This window comes from Mauremys mutica, chromosome 5 (assembly GCF_020497125.1).
Source record: "Mauremys mutica isolate MM-2020 ecotype Southern chromosome 5, ASM2049712v1, whole genome shotgun sequence".
NCBI lineage: Eukaryota > Metazoa > Chordata > Testudines > Geoemydidae > Mauremys > Mauremys mutica.
The window spans coordinates 31,050,553-31,067,359 of NC_059076.1; the positions used below are offsets into that span (position 1 = coordinate 31,050,553).

At 40.1% G+C, this 16,807-nt stretch overlaps 1 protein-coding gene across 4 annotated transcripts in view; it reads right to left on the reverse strand.

Annotated features, from left to right (window-relative positions):
- The window catches only part of STPG2 (sperm tail PG-rich repeat containing 2), a 397,910-nt gene that overhangs the window by 18,350 nt on the left and 362,753 nt on the right, over positions 1–16,807 (reverse strand). Inside the window, exon 13 of one of the 4 annotated variants that reach the window (XM_045017505.1) lies at positions 9,577–9,644. The exons of the other annotated variants lie outside the window; for them this stretch is intronic. Within the exon in view, the coding sequence (XP_044873440.1) occupies positions 9,612–9,644 (33 nt within the window). The 3' untranslated portion in view covers positions 9,577–9,611. The remainder of the gene's footprint in view (positions 1–9,576; positions 9,645–16,807) is intronic. 4 annotated transcript variants of the gene reach the window in all.

The following is a 16,807-nucleotide window of genomic DNA, read 5'->3' on the forward strand; positions in this document are numbered from 1 at the left end:
CAGTGGCTGGTGCCAGATGCGTTACAGCAAATGAACAAAACAGGGCAATTTATCAAGTGATCCATCATCCCCTGGTGTCCCACCTTCTAACAGTCAGAGGTTTAAGGACACCCAAAGCATGGAGTTGTGCCCCTGACCATCTTGGTTAATAGTCACTGATGGACCTATCCTCCATGAACTTATCTAATTCTCTTATGAACCTGCTTAATACTTTTGGCCTACACATCATCATTTGGCAAGGAATTTCACAGGTTGACTGTGTGTCGCGTGAAGAAGTACTTCCTTCTATTTGTTTTAAATCTACTACCTATTAATTTCATTGGATGACCCCTAGTTTGTGTGGCATGTGAAGGGGTAAATAACACTTATTCACTTTCTCCCCACCATTCATGGTTTTATAGACCTCTATCATCTCCTCTCTCAATCATCTTTTTTCCAAGATGAACAGTCACAGTCTTTTTAATCTCTCCTCACATAGAAGCTGTTCCATGCCCCTCTGTAAGATCTTTCACACTGTGCTGTGACATTTTCTAAAACGTGATTGCTCTGTAAGTAAATATATTGTAACACACCTTAAAAATGCATGAGGAGAGCAAATGTATTATTCTAAACATTCCTTCTGAACACACACTTCTAAACATTCCAGAAAAAAGGGCCAGACTATATGCTAAGTAGTACCTTGCTTCACTCATGTTCACATTGACACTGAGAAGACTATTAGCATAGAAAGGCACTACTGCGTGTAATGGGTTATCTTAAGCATTTTCTGATCAATGTCATTATAATACATTTTGCAAATCTATACATTTTAAACACTCATTTTGTAGGGAATACAAAATAATTTTTAAAAAACAAAATATGGATGCTTATCTGAACCTTATATACAAATGTAAAAACCCTGGAGAGCTGATCTTGCCTTCCAATCAAGCTTTATGTAAGCCTTCCATTTTCAACCCTGGCTCACAGCAATAGCAGCCAATTCTATTACCTAACCTTCTGACTATAGTCTCTATTCCCTATCTGAGATTAAAACTGAATATTCAACAATCAATCTGTTACTGGAAATTCAAACTATTTGCACTGAAAATATAGAATTAAAGAGGTTTATAAAACCAAGATCTTGGACCAGCTGAGATAAAAGGAGTCAACAGGCACTAAACAATAAACTAAGTGACAGAATAATTGATTAAGGTCCCAATTCAGCAAAGGATTTAAGAACATACCTAAGTCTGTCTCTATTCAGCAAAACACTCAGGCCTCAATTTAGGAGAGCATCCCTATTCAGGCAGGATGCTTAAGCATGTGCTAAAAAGTCCCATTAACTGGGAATGGATCACAATGTTTTCCTGAATAGGAATACACCTAAGTCTATATTCAAATGCTTTCCTGAACCAGGAAAGCATGTGCTTAAGTGCATTTTAAAAGCTATTTAGGCATTGCTGTGCTCAGTGTTGCAATGACTGACTAATTTAGGAGCCTAAGTCTCATTTTCAAAGGAGATTTAGACATTCAGGAGTCTAAATTCAATCAACTGTTGATAGAATTAGACTCCTAAGTGCCTAAATGCATTTTGAAAATGAGATTTAATCTCCTAAATCAGTTAGGCCTTGCAATGCTGAGCACAGCAACGCATACATAGCTTTAAAAATGTGGGCCTAAATGAAAAGTGGAATGAATGAGTGAAAAAGATTTTAAGGCAATTTTCTCTACATAAGAGTTATTTTCATGGAAGACTAGTTCACAGCCACATAATTTTGTAACTTACAATATAGAAACGAGTTTAGTAAAAAAAAATGTAATTTATAATCCATAATTGCCTCTTGTACACAAATGGTTATCTCTATGCTTGTTCAGGCTTTCAATGGTCTGGCACTAGGCTAGTTGAAATACTATAAAAATAACATTATATTACATATACTTCAAATAAGCAAAATTAATACATTCAAAACTGCAGAAAAAAATACTATCCACAAACATCATGTAATTCTTTTATCATTTTTACTGAACATACATATGAGATGCCTACACGATGAGAGGCAATTTAAAGGTTGACTGAATTGCTGAGATATGGGTCTGCTAGCTATCAGCACATATGTTAAGTACAAAGAAAGCATTCACTTTTCACTCGTTAATGCCATAATTTTTCTGTTTGCATTTCACTTTGTTACAGGCTTCAAATGCCAGTTAAAAAGTTCAAACAACAACTTATTTTTTGATGACAAAGATGTAAACTTTTAAATCAGCATAGACTCCAGGAGAGCAGTAGAAAAATTATTTCCATTTTTTATTTGATTTTAACAATTAAGTACTCTGAACATTAAAAAACCCCCCAAAGTTTAGCAGTTGAACAGAATACCTATTGTATCTCTAGACAGTCAAAAGAAAGCTGCCTCAGGGAAAGAATTTATTAAACATCCCTCAGACCCATTTTGAACTCAGAATAACACAGCGTGCATCCTGTCTCAAAAACATTGTGATTTGCCTTTCAGTCATATACTTCCTGCTGGTGGTGAAATCTAAGCTGTGTTTCATGAAAATGTTCAACTCAAGAATTATTACAATGCCATGGTTACAAGGCAAATGTATGGTAGCCTCAGTGGGGCAACCAAATGAAACTTGGTTTTAGAAGAAAAATGACCCCTCTATTTGGAATTTCACATGCATAACCTTTTGCATTTACGTATATATGTATCTGTAAAGTTTAACTGAATATCTCATAAACTTCGTAATGCTGACCCGTTTTATCTGCAGTGCACTTTGTGTGGTCCAACCATTTATGAAATAATAATGTTATCTGGTAAAGCCTGTTTATATTTCCTTTATCATCTCACAACCATTCTGACAACTTTTCCAAAGATGTGTGAGAAATGCTTAGGGATGCCAGTTTGTTGGCAAAGCACCCAGTAAGCAATTTGTAAAGGTTGAAAACTTATGAACTTCTGAATTGAATTCTGCATCTTTTAATTTCCCTTTCAAAACATACATTAAACATACTTAATGAAATTAAAACTTTATAATGATAACATTTTCAGTGCTTCCAACACAGAGAAATGGCACAGACTAGTTTAAATCACACAACTGTGAGTAGATCCTCAACTAAAACTGCTCGGTTTAATGAGGCAGCTGAGGGCCTTCATTTTACACTGCCTGGCATCTAACATGCTTTTTTATGCACTGCATGTCCCAGGAATGGATAATGGTGCTGCCGATGTTCTAGCGCAATTTCAGGATGACAGATTTTAGGAACGCCGCCTGCCAGCAGGCATCCACAGGTGATGCTTTGGAACCTTGGCTAATGACAGCTATGGGACTAGTCAAAGACTTGGTTGCCCTGGGGACTCTGGGGGCCTACAAGGCCAGGCTTACAGAGTTCACAGAATTTAGGGCACAGGAAGAGCTTTGGCAGAAGTGATCCATACCAACACACCTCATGGTGCGATACATGGTAATTTGTCCCACCATGGGTTTTCATAGATTCCCAGACCAGAAGGGACGATTGTGATCATCTAGTCTGACCTCCTGGATAACACAGGCCAGAGAATGTCCCCAAAATAATTAATAAAGCAGATTTTTCAGAAAAAAATAACTCAGCTTGATTTAAAAATTGTCATTGATGGAGAATCCACCATGACTTTTGGTAAATTACTCCAGTGGTTAATTACTCTTACCATTACAAATTTATGCCTTATTTCCATTCTGAATTTGTCTAGCTTCAACTTCCAGCCACTGGATCTTGTTATATCTTTCTCTGCTAGATTGAAGAGCCCATTATTAAATATTTGTTCTCCATGCATATAGTTATAGACTCAAGACTTATAGTAATCAAGTCACCCCTTAACCTTCTCTTAGTAAGCTACATAAATTGAGCTTCTTGAGTCTATCACTATAAGGCATGTTTTCTGATCCTTTAATCGTTCTCGTGGCTCTTCTCTGAACACTCTTCAAAACATCAACATTCTTCTTGAATTGTGGGCACCAGAACTGGACATAATATTCCAGCAGTGGTTGCTCAGTGACAAACACCGAGGTAAAGTAACTTTTCTACTCCTATCTGAGATTCCTCTGTTTATGCATCCTAGGATCGCATGAGCTCTTTTGGCCACAGCATCACACCAAGAGCTTATGCTCAGTTGATTATTCAAACTGACTGTCAAATCTTTTTCAGTCACTGCATCTCAGGATAGAGTCCCCCATCCTGTAAGTATGGCCTACGTCTTTGGCTCCTTCCACTGTATAACCAACAACAACTAGTAGGCCGGTTCCACTGGTGTAGGTCGGTGGGTTTCCAGGCCCATATAGCACAGAAGCTCTTCAAGAGGGGTTCAGGAGGGGCAGGTACAGGAGGGACAAAAGATGACACATAACCCTGACAAGTATCAGAGGGGCAGCCGTGTTAGTCTGGATCTGTAAAAGCAGCAAAGAGTCACCTTATTGACTAACAGACGTATTGGAGCATGAGCTTTTGTGGGTGGATACCCACTTCGTCGGATGCATGTAGTGGAAATTTCCACCCACGAAAGCTCATGCTCCAACCCCGACAAGCTTATCAATGGCACTACAACAGGTATTCAGCTGTGGCAGGGAGGCCATTTTTATTTAGGGCAGCATTCATTGTTGCCTTCTTTGGCACTTTTAGAGTCAGCGGGCTGGGCCTTTGACAGACACAGACGGGTCCCAGCAGGCACTGAATGTAACTGTATGGCTATTTACAGAAGCAGTGTCCCTGTCATTAAGGTACTCATAAAATGGACCAGAAGGGAAGGGGGACTTATGTGGTGTTGAAGGAATGTGCATTTGAATGCCTGTGCCCCATTAAGGCAGTAAAGCCATACTAGAAATCCAGAACCAGCAGTCAGGCCTGCTGTTCATACATGATAATGGCTCTGTAACTATAAAAACATTTGCTAAGACTGTAAAACTCCACAGTCAGGTGAGAAGCATGACCAAGTGTGAAATATTAGTTTACCGCAAGAAGTGTCATTTCCTTCACAACGAAAGAAGTCCCATAGACATCAGACATTGTGGAACATCAGTGGACAAAAGACTTTGTTGACTGCTTCCTCCCACATCCATTAAGTGGATACTGTGTGCACAAGCCCTCATCTCATCACATCTTGAACACTAGGGGAAGGGAATACAAATCCCTGTGAAGGAGGAATTGTTATCATTACGCTGCTTGGAATTTGGAGAGGGCAATATTTCTAAGCATAAGTAAGGGATCCCCAAACTGCTTAGCTTGGGTTAGCCCTAAAGGACATATAGAGCTTTTGCATTACAACAATTTCTATTACTTTAGAAACCTAAGACCTTAACTCATTTGTGTATGTTTACCTACTTTAATCTTGTAAAAAACTCTATTTCTTTTTCCTAGTTAATAAACCTTTAGTTATAGGATTGTCTACAAGCATCTTTGGTGAGAGATCTAAGGTACAAGTGACCTGGGGTGACTGGTCCTTTGGAACTTAGAGTAATCTGAATAATTAGACAGACCGGAGTGCCCAAGGGGACTGTCTAAGACTCCATGTTCAGGCTGTTATAGTGCTTGAGGAGTTCACACTTGATACTTGGTTGGTGACATCTAATTATAGAACATACAACCCGTTTGGGGTTTGTGCCCTGGCTTGACACCCACATTTATGAGCCACTCCAAACAGCGTGACAGGAGGTACAGCATAGAGACATCTGTTCGAATTGGCCAGAATGTTTCAGGGATGATGGTGTACATTTGTCAGATGGAGGCACTGACATATGGCTGTGGAATGTGAGGGAATTGATGGGCAGAAATTGCGATACCAAGTGGTGTAGGTGTGTATCGGAGGTGTGAACAAGCTAGTCACTGGTGCCCTTTTGATTGGTTTCCAGTGAGGTTCAAAGGATACAATTAACAACTCTCAGAGGTAAAAGACCTGGGATTTTGCTGATGGGCCTTGGCATAGCTTGATACCCTGTGGCCTTTCTGGATGTGTCCCCACCCTTCTGCACCCTCTGTCCTCCTTGTGGGTGAGAGGTTAGTAGGACTCCAAGTGAGCAGAATACTGGGGGCTAGGCTGAGAAAAGCCTACCCAAGTTATGAGTTATGTAGTAGGAGCTCTGGAACCCCTGCACTGGAACCACTTAAACTCCTGATATATGAGAGTATGGGTGTTTAAGTTAAAAGTTGCGGCCTGCCACTTAAAATCCATCCATATGTCTGTTCTCCTTTTGTCACTGTGTCCGAATCAACAAGGCAGCATTTTCCAATGGGCATCTATGTCATGGCTAATCAAATGTGGCCTCTTGCATATGTTGAGGCTCTGATGTTACTTGAGCAAAGAGATCTAAGATTGGTTACAACTTGACCCACTGATCTCCACTGTAAAGACCATATAACAGCAAATCCTGAAAAAAAATGTTTGACCATTAAGGAAAAAAAATAAAAACAGTTAAAAATAAAAGGGATTTGGTGTTTGGTTTTTTTTGGGAGATGAGGATTTATATAAATACATTTCTCTTTGATATATTTGATCTGCCACAACACTGAAAGAGGCTTTTCTTTGACTATCGCCACGATCAAGCAAAACACCTAAACTTGTACAACACATGAATAGTCCCATTTAAGTCAATAGGACTATACGAGTCTTAAAGTTCCTCACTTTTACAATAAAGCATCACTTGTGCACTTCTTTTAACTTGAAAAATGTTCCTGCGCCTTTTAGAAGAACACCACATCTAGAAAATAAATTCGAGATAAATAGACTTAAGATGAAAATACCTAAGTAAGTAATGGATTGGACATATAGAACCTGATCCAATGCCAATTGAAGTTAATGAGAAGCCTGCTATTGACTTCAGTGTACAAATGCACATTGGAGCAAGCCCATATACAACAGATCTGAATCCACGTCTTTCATTAAGTACCATGTTGCACATCATTTTGTTGTATATTTCCAAAGGATGTTCCAAAGACTTTCAGCAAAAAATTTACAAAGCATACTATTTCCATGGACAGAAGAAACAGAAATATGCAGAGCTCTATAAATTTAAAATTCATTCTCTCAACTTCATTACAATCGAACTCTGAAAGGACACTAACTCAACCTACTTCAGTGAAGTCTGAATGCTGAGAAGCAGCAAATACACAAATTGCAAAGTAGTGTGTCTGACTGCTAAAACAATAGATGTTTTGCAAATATTTGCAAAGTACTGGAAATAACAAAGAACCTTTGTAAAGTATCTGCCTAGAAGTTTGGGAACTGGATGCTAATGTTTGATAGTCTCAGAAATTAAAATGATCTTTTACAGTTTATTTGCATGAAAAAGAGCTTCTTTTTGCAAATGACATAAAAATTTATAAGCACTTTTCCCAAGTATCATAGAAATAATCAAATGGAAAGTATTCATAATACATTCAGTAAGTGCTTACACTTGTTCATTTAGCTACAGGAAGATTTCAGTGCATAATGCTGTTTTGCCATACCACTGAACCAAGCAAGAGAAGCTTTGTTAAAAAAAATCCTCAATATTCTTTCTGTAAGATTCTCACAGACACTTCCCTGTGCTCATACCAAAGCTAAACTTATTCTTCTCCCTCCATATCTCAAATTGCTTATGCTCTTCCCCAGAACAATTGTACGCTGCAGTTACCACATCTTTTTCTCGCCCCTTTGCCTCTGACAAATTTTTCCTTGTTATCCTTTATTCTCTAGCTGTCCAATTTAAAGGCTTGAAATGACTAATGTAAGGGAACCGGGCAAAACATAAGCCAAGACAAAATACAGTGAAGTTGTTTTAAACCTCACTGACAGCTTTAGGGCTCTGGGTACAGAAAGTATTCAGAATGTAAAGCTCTTTTTCTTGTTACAATCCCCAGATCATTAGGGATAAGAGCCACAGATTCCACCAGGAATAAACAGCTTAAAAAGCACATAGACAGCCCCAGAAATGCATTTCAGTTTTTCCACACAAAAAATTATTCCCTCTTTTCCAACATAGCTGTACCAGTCAGTCAGTCAGAGCACAGAGACTTGAACAAGTCAAGATGTCTTTTGAGATAACAGTTCAAAAATGGATTTTGGTCAGGGAGATGTGACAGCTCCCATTGGACTGTAGATCTCTCCCAATGGCAGTCTGAAAGGGGAACTCCCACCATTCAGTCAAACCTCCCTCTCCACAACAGTAATATGTGGGATGATGGGTCACTAACAATCAACTCAAGTATCGGGGAATAGCTGTGTTAGTCTGTATCCACAAAAACAACAAGGAGTCCAGTGGCACCTTAAAGAATAACAGATTTATTTGGGCATAAGCTTTCGTGGGTAAAAAACCTCACTTCTTCAGATGCATGGAGTGAAAGTTACAGATGCAGGCATTATATAATGACACATGAAGAGAAGAGTTACCTCACAAGTGGAGAACCAGTGTTGACAGGGCCAATTTGATCAGGGTAGATGTAGTCCACTCCCAATAATAGAGGTGTCAATTCCAGGAGAGGCAAAGCTGCTTTTGTAATGAGCCAGCCACTCCCAGTCCCTATTCAAGCCCAAATCAATGGTGTTAAATTTGCAAATGAATTTTAGTTCAGCTGTTTCTCTTTGAAGTCTATTTCTAAAGTTTTTTTGTTCAAGAATAGTTACTTTTAAATCTGTTATAGAATGTTCAGGGAGATTGAAGTGTTCACCTACTGGATTTTGTATGTTACCATTCATGATGTCCGATTTGTGTCCATTTATTCTTTTACATAGGGACTGTCTGGTTTGGCCAATGTACATGGCAGAAGGGCATTGTCGGCACATGATGGCATATATAACATTAGTAGACGTGCAAGTGAATGAGCCCCTGATGGTGTGGCTGATGTGGTTGGGTCCTTTGATGGTGTCGCTAGAGTAGATATGGGGACAGACTAGGCAACGAGGTTTGCTACAGGGATTGGTTCCTGGGTTGGTGTTTCTGTGGTGTGGTGTGTAGTTGCTGGTGAGTATTTGCTTCAGTTTGGGGGGTTGTCTGTAAGCAAGGACTGGCCTGCCTCCCAAGGTCTTTGAGAGTGAGGGATCATTTTCCAGGATAGGTTGTAGATTGTTGATAGGTTTTAGCTGGGGGCTGTATGTGAATAATTAACTCAAGAGACCCCATGTGTCCCATGCGCTAGGAGGAGATGGGAAGAAGTCCATACCTGGTATATTTTTTATATTTCAGAAATCCCCTTTCTAGAAATCAGACCACAGCCCCACCCCACTCATGGAGCCACCTAATGGGGTTTCTGCTGCACCCAGAATGGTCTTAGACTGGGGAAAGGGATGGGTTGGGAATGGAGAGCACTTCAGCTACTACCACCTTCATAGCAGGAACATTTCCTTGTATCCAGATTAGTCAGCCCAGTGCATGGCCCCCATACATAGTATTTTGGGACTTGTATATCCCAGAAAGCCACCTAGCTGTTAAGTGCTAAAGTAAGCAAAAGGAATGAAGCATTTACAAAATGTCAGAAAGGACCTATTCCTCAGTACTGAAAGAAGGGAAGGAAAAGAATGAACAAAATAGAAGGATCAGACTGCAGGTTAGACCAAGCATAGTATGTCTCTCGAGAGCACCATTTCTTACATGATTCTCTAATAGTTCTCATGGGAAAAGGCTCATCAGTGTTCAAGGAAAATCCTTTTGTACAGCAACTATGATTAAAAACAAAAGTTGGTAACAGAACTGTTCCAGATGGTGCTTAAGAAATTATTACAAATAAAAAAGTATGTCAGGTGATGAGTAAAAGAACCTTGATAAATGCAAATTTATCTGATCACTTATTTTCCACTGCAGAGAGAGAATACTTCTAAATTACTGAAGTAGACAACAACAGTTCATATTATACTACAGCTTACTTCTATGACACTACAGTATTTCTATATTCTGTAGCTATATTATACCTAGATGATAGCTGAATGCATATTTACAGTGCATCTGTACTTCAAAAAGCCTATAATATATTTGAAAATTTTACAGCTATACAATGTGTACAGGAGGTATTTGTAATGTAATTCCCCACTCCACACATATATTAAAGATTGTGGAAGTTAAAAGATGAAAACAAACTAATGATAACAATTGTAACATATCAAAAACTGAAACAATGAACAAACTTTGATTTTCATATGTATAATAGATAACTTCCATCTCATAAATGGTGCCATTGATTTATATATGAAGTTGGATAACATTTATATATGCAGATCAGTGACATATGTGACTAAAGCTCTAAGCAGATCTGGGTGGGTCTCAGGCAGAACAAACAAAATGTCAGACAGAGCTCCTCACTTTGGGTATGGCTACACTTGCAGCTGTACAGCGCTGGGAGTTAAACCTGTCTTCGTACAGCTGAGTAGGGAAAGCACTGCAGTCTGGCCACACTGACAGCTGCCAGCGCACTGTCATGGCCACATTTGCAGCATCTGCAGCGGCACTGGGAGTGGTGCATTATGGGCAGCTATCCCAGCGTTCAAGTGGCTGCAACGTGCTTTTCAAAAGAGGGGGGTGGGGTGGAGTGTGACAGGGAGCGTGGGGGGAGAGAGTGAGTGGATTTTTGGAGCTGACACTCTGTCAGCAGCTGCCTTGCAAGTGCCAACCCCCTCCCCCACCCCTCTCTCACTCACTGAAAGCAAACAGCTGTTTGTTTTTTTCCTCACAGACCAGAGAAGCAGACTCCCTGAAACGGACTCCCCCCTCCCTCCTGCATGCCGTGCCGCTTCTCTCCTCAAGCCCCCTCCCTTCCCCTCTCTTCAAGCAAACACTAGCTGTGGGCATTCCAAAGGGAGCCCCGCTGCCTCTGCCCATTCACAGCAAACAGTAGCTGTGTTTGTTTTTTTGATAAGCAGCTTCGGGAGCCCAGAGTTCACAACAAAATAAAGAGTGGCATCACAACAAAATAAAGAGAGTTATCTTTACTTAAAAGGATTATGGGAAGCTTCCGGAGGTCAGTTACAGCGTACTAAGATTATTCCCTGTTTACACTGGCACCCCAGCGCTGCATCAGCAGCGCTATTCTCTTTATTCCTCTCGTCAAGGTGGGGTACAAGCAGTGCTGTAGCCAGGGAGATACAGTGCTGTATGTGCCTTGCCAGTGTGGACGGGGAGTGAGTTACAGCGCTATAAAGCCACCACCGGCTTGTGTAGCCAAGTGTAGCCAAGGCCTCTGAGTGATACATAAGCAGCTGTGGAAAGAGTGCTGAGCAAATGAGATGAAAGCTGTCCCCAGAGTGGAAATTCTGTCACTGGTGCTTTGAACAGGACAACTCCCTTGCTACTCAAGATTCACCTTCTGTTTTCCTTTCATCTGTCTGTGTTCAGAGGGAGCCATATCCTAAGGATAATGTCCTGCAGCACATGGCTCTTCTCAGTTGAGGATATCATTCAATGATGCTGTCATCATTGCAACATTGGTCACAATGAGATTCCCATGCCCCAGATCACAAACTTGCTGGTTCTGTTCAGCAGGATAGGCTAGAATGTGGCCTGTTTTGGATTCCTAACAGAACCATCATCAGTCCCAGTGCAATATGAGGCATACAAAAGACTTTTATAGATTTTGTGACAGTTACATAGCTTTGATTACTCTAAAAGATGAACAGATTAACAATGGACTATACCTCCAAATCTAATTGTACCAGAAGACATGTTTTCTGTATAGACAGAAAAAAAACCTCATCTACTAAGAAGTCAACTGTAAAACAAGGTATCATCACTCCAGATGACTGGAGAAAGATATAAGACAGAAACAAATATATCAACATTTTATAAGATTAATAAGAAACGGAATTGGGACCAAGTGACATGGTGTGGTGGAAATATAGCATTATTTCCATTTTATTGGTCTAACAGAAGTGTTCACTGCTTACACCTTCCTGAGTGACAGTGTAGTTTGTAAATATCATACTCCTCAAGAAGTCACCAGATGTTGGATAGCAAGTGCTAACAAAGAACAATTGTACCAAGACAGATATTCCCCTTTCCTAGAGTGACATGCAACAAGAGTGACTTGCTACAAGAAGGAATTCAAGCTAGTGACCAGGGTGTGTATTTCATTAAGGCTCATTAGCATGCACCTGCACCTAAACTGTGGCATGTTCAAAGAGAAATCTATATAATAATGATCTACCATTCATTTCCTTAAGAATTAAAAGAGTTGAGGGGAAAAAATCATTACAAAGTTTATTTTCAATGAATTTTTAATCAAATGGATATTTCTCAAAAACCCAGAGGTACTGTAAAATTTGTGCTAATATTTAAGAACCATTAAGCAGGATTGCTACAGTAGCTTTAGTAGATATATTACAGGCTCCTCAGAGTATGTTTATTTTAACACCCATTTTTGCTTTTTTGTAATATTGTTTGATAATTCAGCATCTAACCAGTGCAAAGTTTTAAGAATTAAAATTGACATTACATTTTCCAGGAGAAAAATAAAGGAATAAATTTCTGGCAATCAGTGTAGTTCATTTACATGAATTATAAGCGGTTTAAAATAATTTGCTGTGTGAGTAATTCTAACCTTGCAAGAAAATCTTTAGGAGAGTTCAGATGCAAATTTACATAAATGCAATAAATGTTTCAAATCTTGCATTTATGTTTTCCTTGAGCAAAATATCTTTTTTTCCAGCAACTTTTGGTCAGCTTTAATTGTAACGAGCAATGAAGCGCAGTTTCTATTACATGAGACATTAGAGTTTTGACACTATGGTCTAGATAAAAATACCTATGGGCACAGAGGAGTTGCAAATTGAGGTTGATTTACCCAAGGAAATGTAACTTTGAGCCCTGACTGGTTTTTAAAGGATTCCCCTGGTGGAAACTGACTGAAAAGGAAAGACACTAAATCAGCACCTCACCTAGCTGGCCAAATCCTCTCAAACTCTTGGGGAGACGCTGTCCCACTTCGGTGGTTGCATACGCTGACATGGGGTTCATCATTCTCAACCCCCATTTCTACTCTCTTGTTGAGGCAGAAGCTGAGATGGTGCTGCTTTTGTGACAGAAGATCAGAGCAGAACCTAGTGGGTAGACAGCTAAAGACCAAAGAGTTTGAACACTCTCCTTAGGGTTGACAAAACATTGCCCCCCTTTGCTTCCCCATCTAAGCAGGGGCGGCTCTAGACATTTCGCCACCCCAAGCAGGGCGGCATGCCGCGGGAGGCGCTCTGCCAGTCGCTGGTCCCGCGGCTCCGGTGGACCTCCCGCAGGCGTGCCTGCGGAGGGTGTGCTGGTCCCGCGCGGCCACTGAAGCCGCCCCCTGCGGCATGCCGCCCCAAGCACGCGCTTGGCGTGCTGGGGTCTGGAGCCGCCCCTGCATCTAAGACAGACAAGGGGATAGGGACCTTAAGCTTTTAGGTGGGAAGTCCTGAATTCCCTGGATTACTTTATGAGAGGAGAGAGATGCTGGTGCTGTTCAGACTACTGAATACCTTTCAAGTGGCAAATAAGAGAAAAAAAGATGGAGATTTTATCCTCCAGGATAGGGAACTAGCTCTTTCCCCTAATTCCGCTCTACCAGCAAAAGCTGTTGCAGACTTCACTTAGCAGCTGCTCCTTTTCACAGTAGCTTCTGTTTCTGCCCTATTCTGAGGCATAGGTGAAGGCTGTGGAAGGGAACATACAGATATTGTTGCATATGGGGAGGGTTCCTTCCAGTCTAAATTCTTTTCTGCTTTCTATGTGGATTTTGATTGATAAGAACCATATTTTAAAGTTAACTGTTGCATCTGAGTGACTTACTGTTACTCTGACATCTGAAACAATGTCATATTGAAAGGAAGGAACATTACAATCTTGCCTGAAGATTCCTTTAAATTTTTTACATTGAGCAGTGGTCTGTAGAAATCCATTTCCTTTCCCCTCCTTTATTATTTCTTCTTCCTTTAATTTTCCTCTTCTCAGCCTTATTCCTCTTCCTATTTTCTATAATATCTCTTATTCAATTTAACTATCCTCCTTTCTCATTCCTGTGCCTCTTTCTATTTCTCTTTTACTTCTACTATTTTATCTTTCTTTCCTCTCCTCACTCTGTCAGATAGATAAACTATATGTGAATATAAAGAGTGAAATCCTGGCCCCACTGAAGATCTAATGTTTGGTTTTAAACTTCTGATACTTTTTATCATTTCTGTATCAATACATTATATCATGGATTCTTGGACAAACAAGCCCATACAGTTCAACTACACATACTATTTTGGGAGGAGAAAATGGCCTAGTAGCCATACACATTATGCAAAGTTGGGGAAGATGAGACACATGATCTCAAACAAATTAATTTTTAGGAGGTAATATAAATGGATGACTTGCGGCCTCAGTTATAAAGAGGTGGGAAGATAACAGTATATTTAAAAAAAAATCTTTGTTTTCCTCAAATGCCTGGTTTGTACTTTCTATTTTATTTTGTAATTTCATCTCTAGTTCAATAATTTGTCCATAAATTTGCTTTAAGACTATCTGAATAAGATGTGAAGACTCAATTGATGGATAATCACTGTAGAGATGACGCAGTGAAAGAATGGATTTTTGAGAAGGATAAGTTAGGGCTGCGGTAGTGATTTGAGGGCAAAAGTGTTTGTGATTCTGCTCCCCAAATAGTGCCCAAAGGGACATTGGTACTAGGCATGGGAAAGTTAAATAACCTGAGAGATGCTAGGCTTTGTTACAGCCTGCCTTTTTCCTCCTCTCCCCATCTTTGTTTTTCTATCCTGCTGTCCTCCCACTATATTTTCTTCTCCTTTCTTTCCTCACCTTGTTGACCCTCAGTTATTTAGCATTCTAGTCATATAGTAAATTTTTTTAAGCATAAACAACCCAGATGTTAGAGTTTTGTGCCATATTCTTTTTCATTCATACCAGTGTAAATCCAGAACAACAACTACTATAGTCAGGGTATGGCTACACTGGCGAGTTGCAGCACTGGAAAGCCTCCACCAGTGCTGCAATTAGTAAGTGGCCACACCTGCAGGGCACTTCCAGCGCTGCAACTCCCTGGCTGCAGCGCTGGCCATACACCTCACTCAGCATGGGGAATAAGGATTCCAGCGCTGGTGCTGCAGCGCTGGTCATCAAGTGTGGCCACACACCAGCACTGTGATTGGCCTCCAGGGTATAAGGATGTATCCCAGAATGCTTTTATAAATTACTCTCTTTGTTTTGTTATGCAGCCTTTCTTTGTTTTGTTATGAACGAGCTCCGCGCGGAGCTCCATTGCCGCTGCTGCTTATCTAAAAAACAAACGAGCTCCTGTTTGCTGTGATCATCTGTACCTGGCTGTAAACAATCAAATGAGAGGCAGGCAGGGAGTGAATGAAACAGCGGGGAGTCGTGTTGGCTGCAGGCTGTTTGCAATTAAGAGTTAAGACTAAGGGGTCGGAAACATGTTCTGATTTTTCAAGGCAGGAAGCTAAACACACAGTGTTGGCTCCAAAAATCCACTCTCTCTCTCTCCCCCCGCTCCCTGTCACACTAGACCCCACTCCACCCCCCTCTTTTGAAAAGCACGTTGCGGCCACTTGAACGCTGGGATAGCTGCCCATAATGCATCACTCCCAACAGCGCTGCAAATGCTGCAAATGTGGCCACACACCAGCGCTGGTAGCTGTGAGTGTGGCCACACACCAGCGTTGGCCCTGCACAGCTGGATGACCAGCGCTGCAAACCGTAAGTGTAGCCATACCCTCAGTGGAGTTACTCTGGATTTATGCTGGTGAAATGGAGTAGATTGAGGCCCTTTGTCCTGCAATGTTAACAACTGAATTATTTTCATTACTCTGTCACTTTGTTACCTTTGCTATCAGTAATCTTCTAACAAGGCTAACATCAAGCATGTTGTCCTTATAGATTTTTCCCTTATTCAAATAGCTGTAACTCATCTACTAAAAATAAGGTGGATAACAGAACAAGGCTTTGTGAATTCATATATCAGGAGGAAAGTTTTATAGCTTTAACGTTGCTTACAAATCAATTCCTTGGAATTGGGTTACCATTAGTAGCTTTTAAGACTGCCAGGAGCTGTGTCATTCACTGCTGTTTTGACACATTAATGCATTAATGGTATGTGGAGGCTGACATAACTTCTCTGAAGTACTATTACAATAATTATTAGGAGTCTTCCACAAAATATGCAAAGTTAAGAAAGGTGACAAAAGACTATGTAAATACTCAGACATCATTTAAGCACCCATTCAACATTGACAGTGCATAATTAAGAAACTACAAAAACACTGAAATGCAGACTGTCTGCTAAGAATCCCCTTAGAAAAAAGAAGCAGGAACAAAGAGACAGTCATCTGAAAACAATGACTGGTGCTCTCAAGTAGTTATTTTTGCTTCAGTAAAAGAGGGTTATAAGTCATAACAAGGTAAAGAATGTCAGGTATTATGTTCTGTTTAGTTCTTTTGAAGAGAAAATGTTCCATTTCTGATTAGTTATTAATAAAATGAATATTAATTCAGAAGGCAATTTAAGAGGCATCAGATGGTATGAATCTTGAGTCTGTGTCTAGAACCATTAAACTTGGGATGAAATGGATATTTCAATTCCCTCTTAATATACCACAATTATCTATTATGGTAAATTAATAAGAATGGAAAAAGTAGTTAGGAAAATAAATCTCAGCAATCCCTAGTCAGTTTATTTTCCTCTAACTAAATTTAACCTGGATTATTTTTTAAGGTTAATATTCATATGGAGTAGAAATTAAATACACTATCCCTCTCCTCTCCTTCCAACAGGTCCAACAAAGATCAGTCTCATGCCATGCTAAAGGCTCAGTAAATCAGTTCTATGAACTGAGTTCCTCAATATGATATT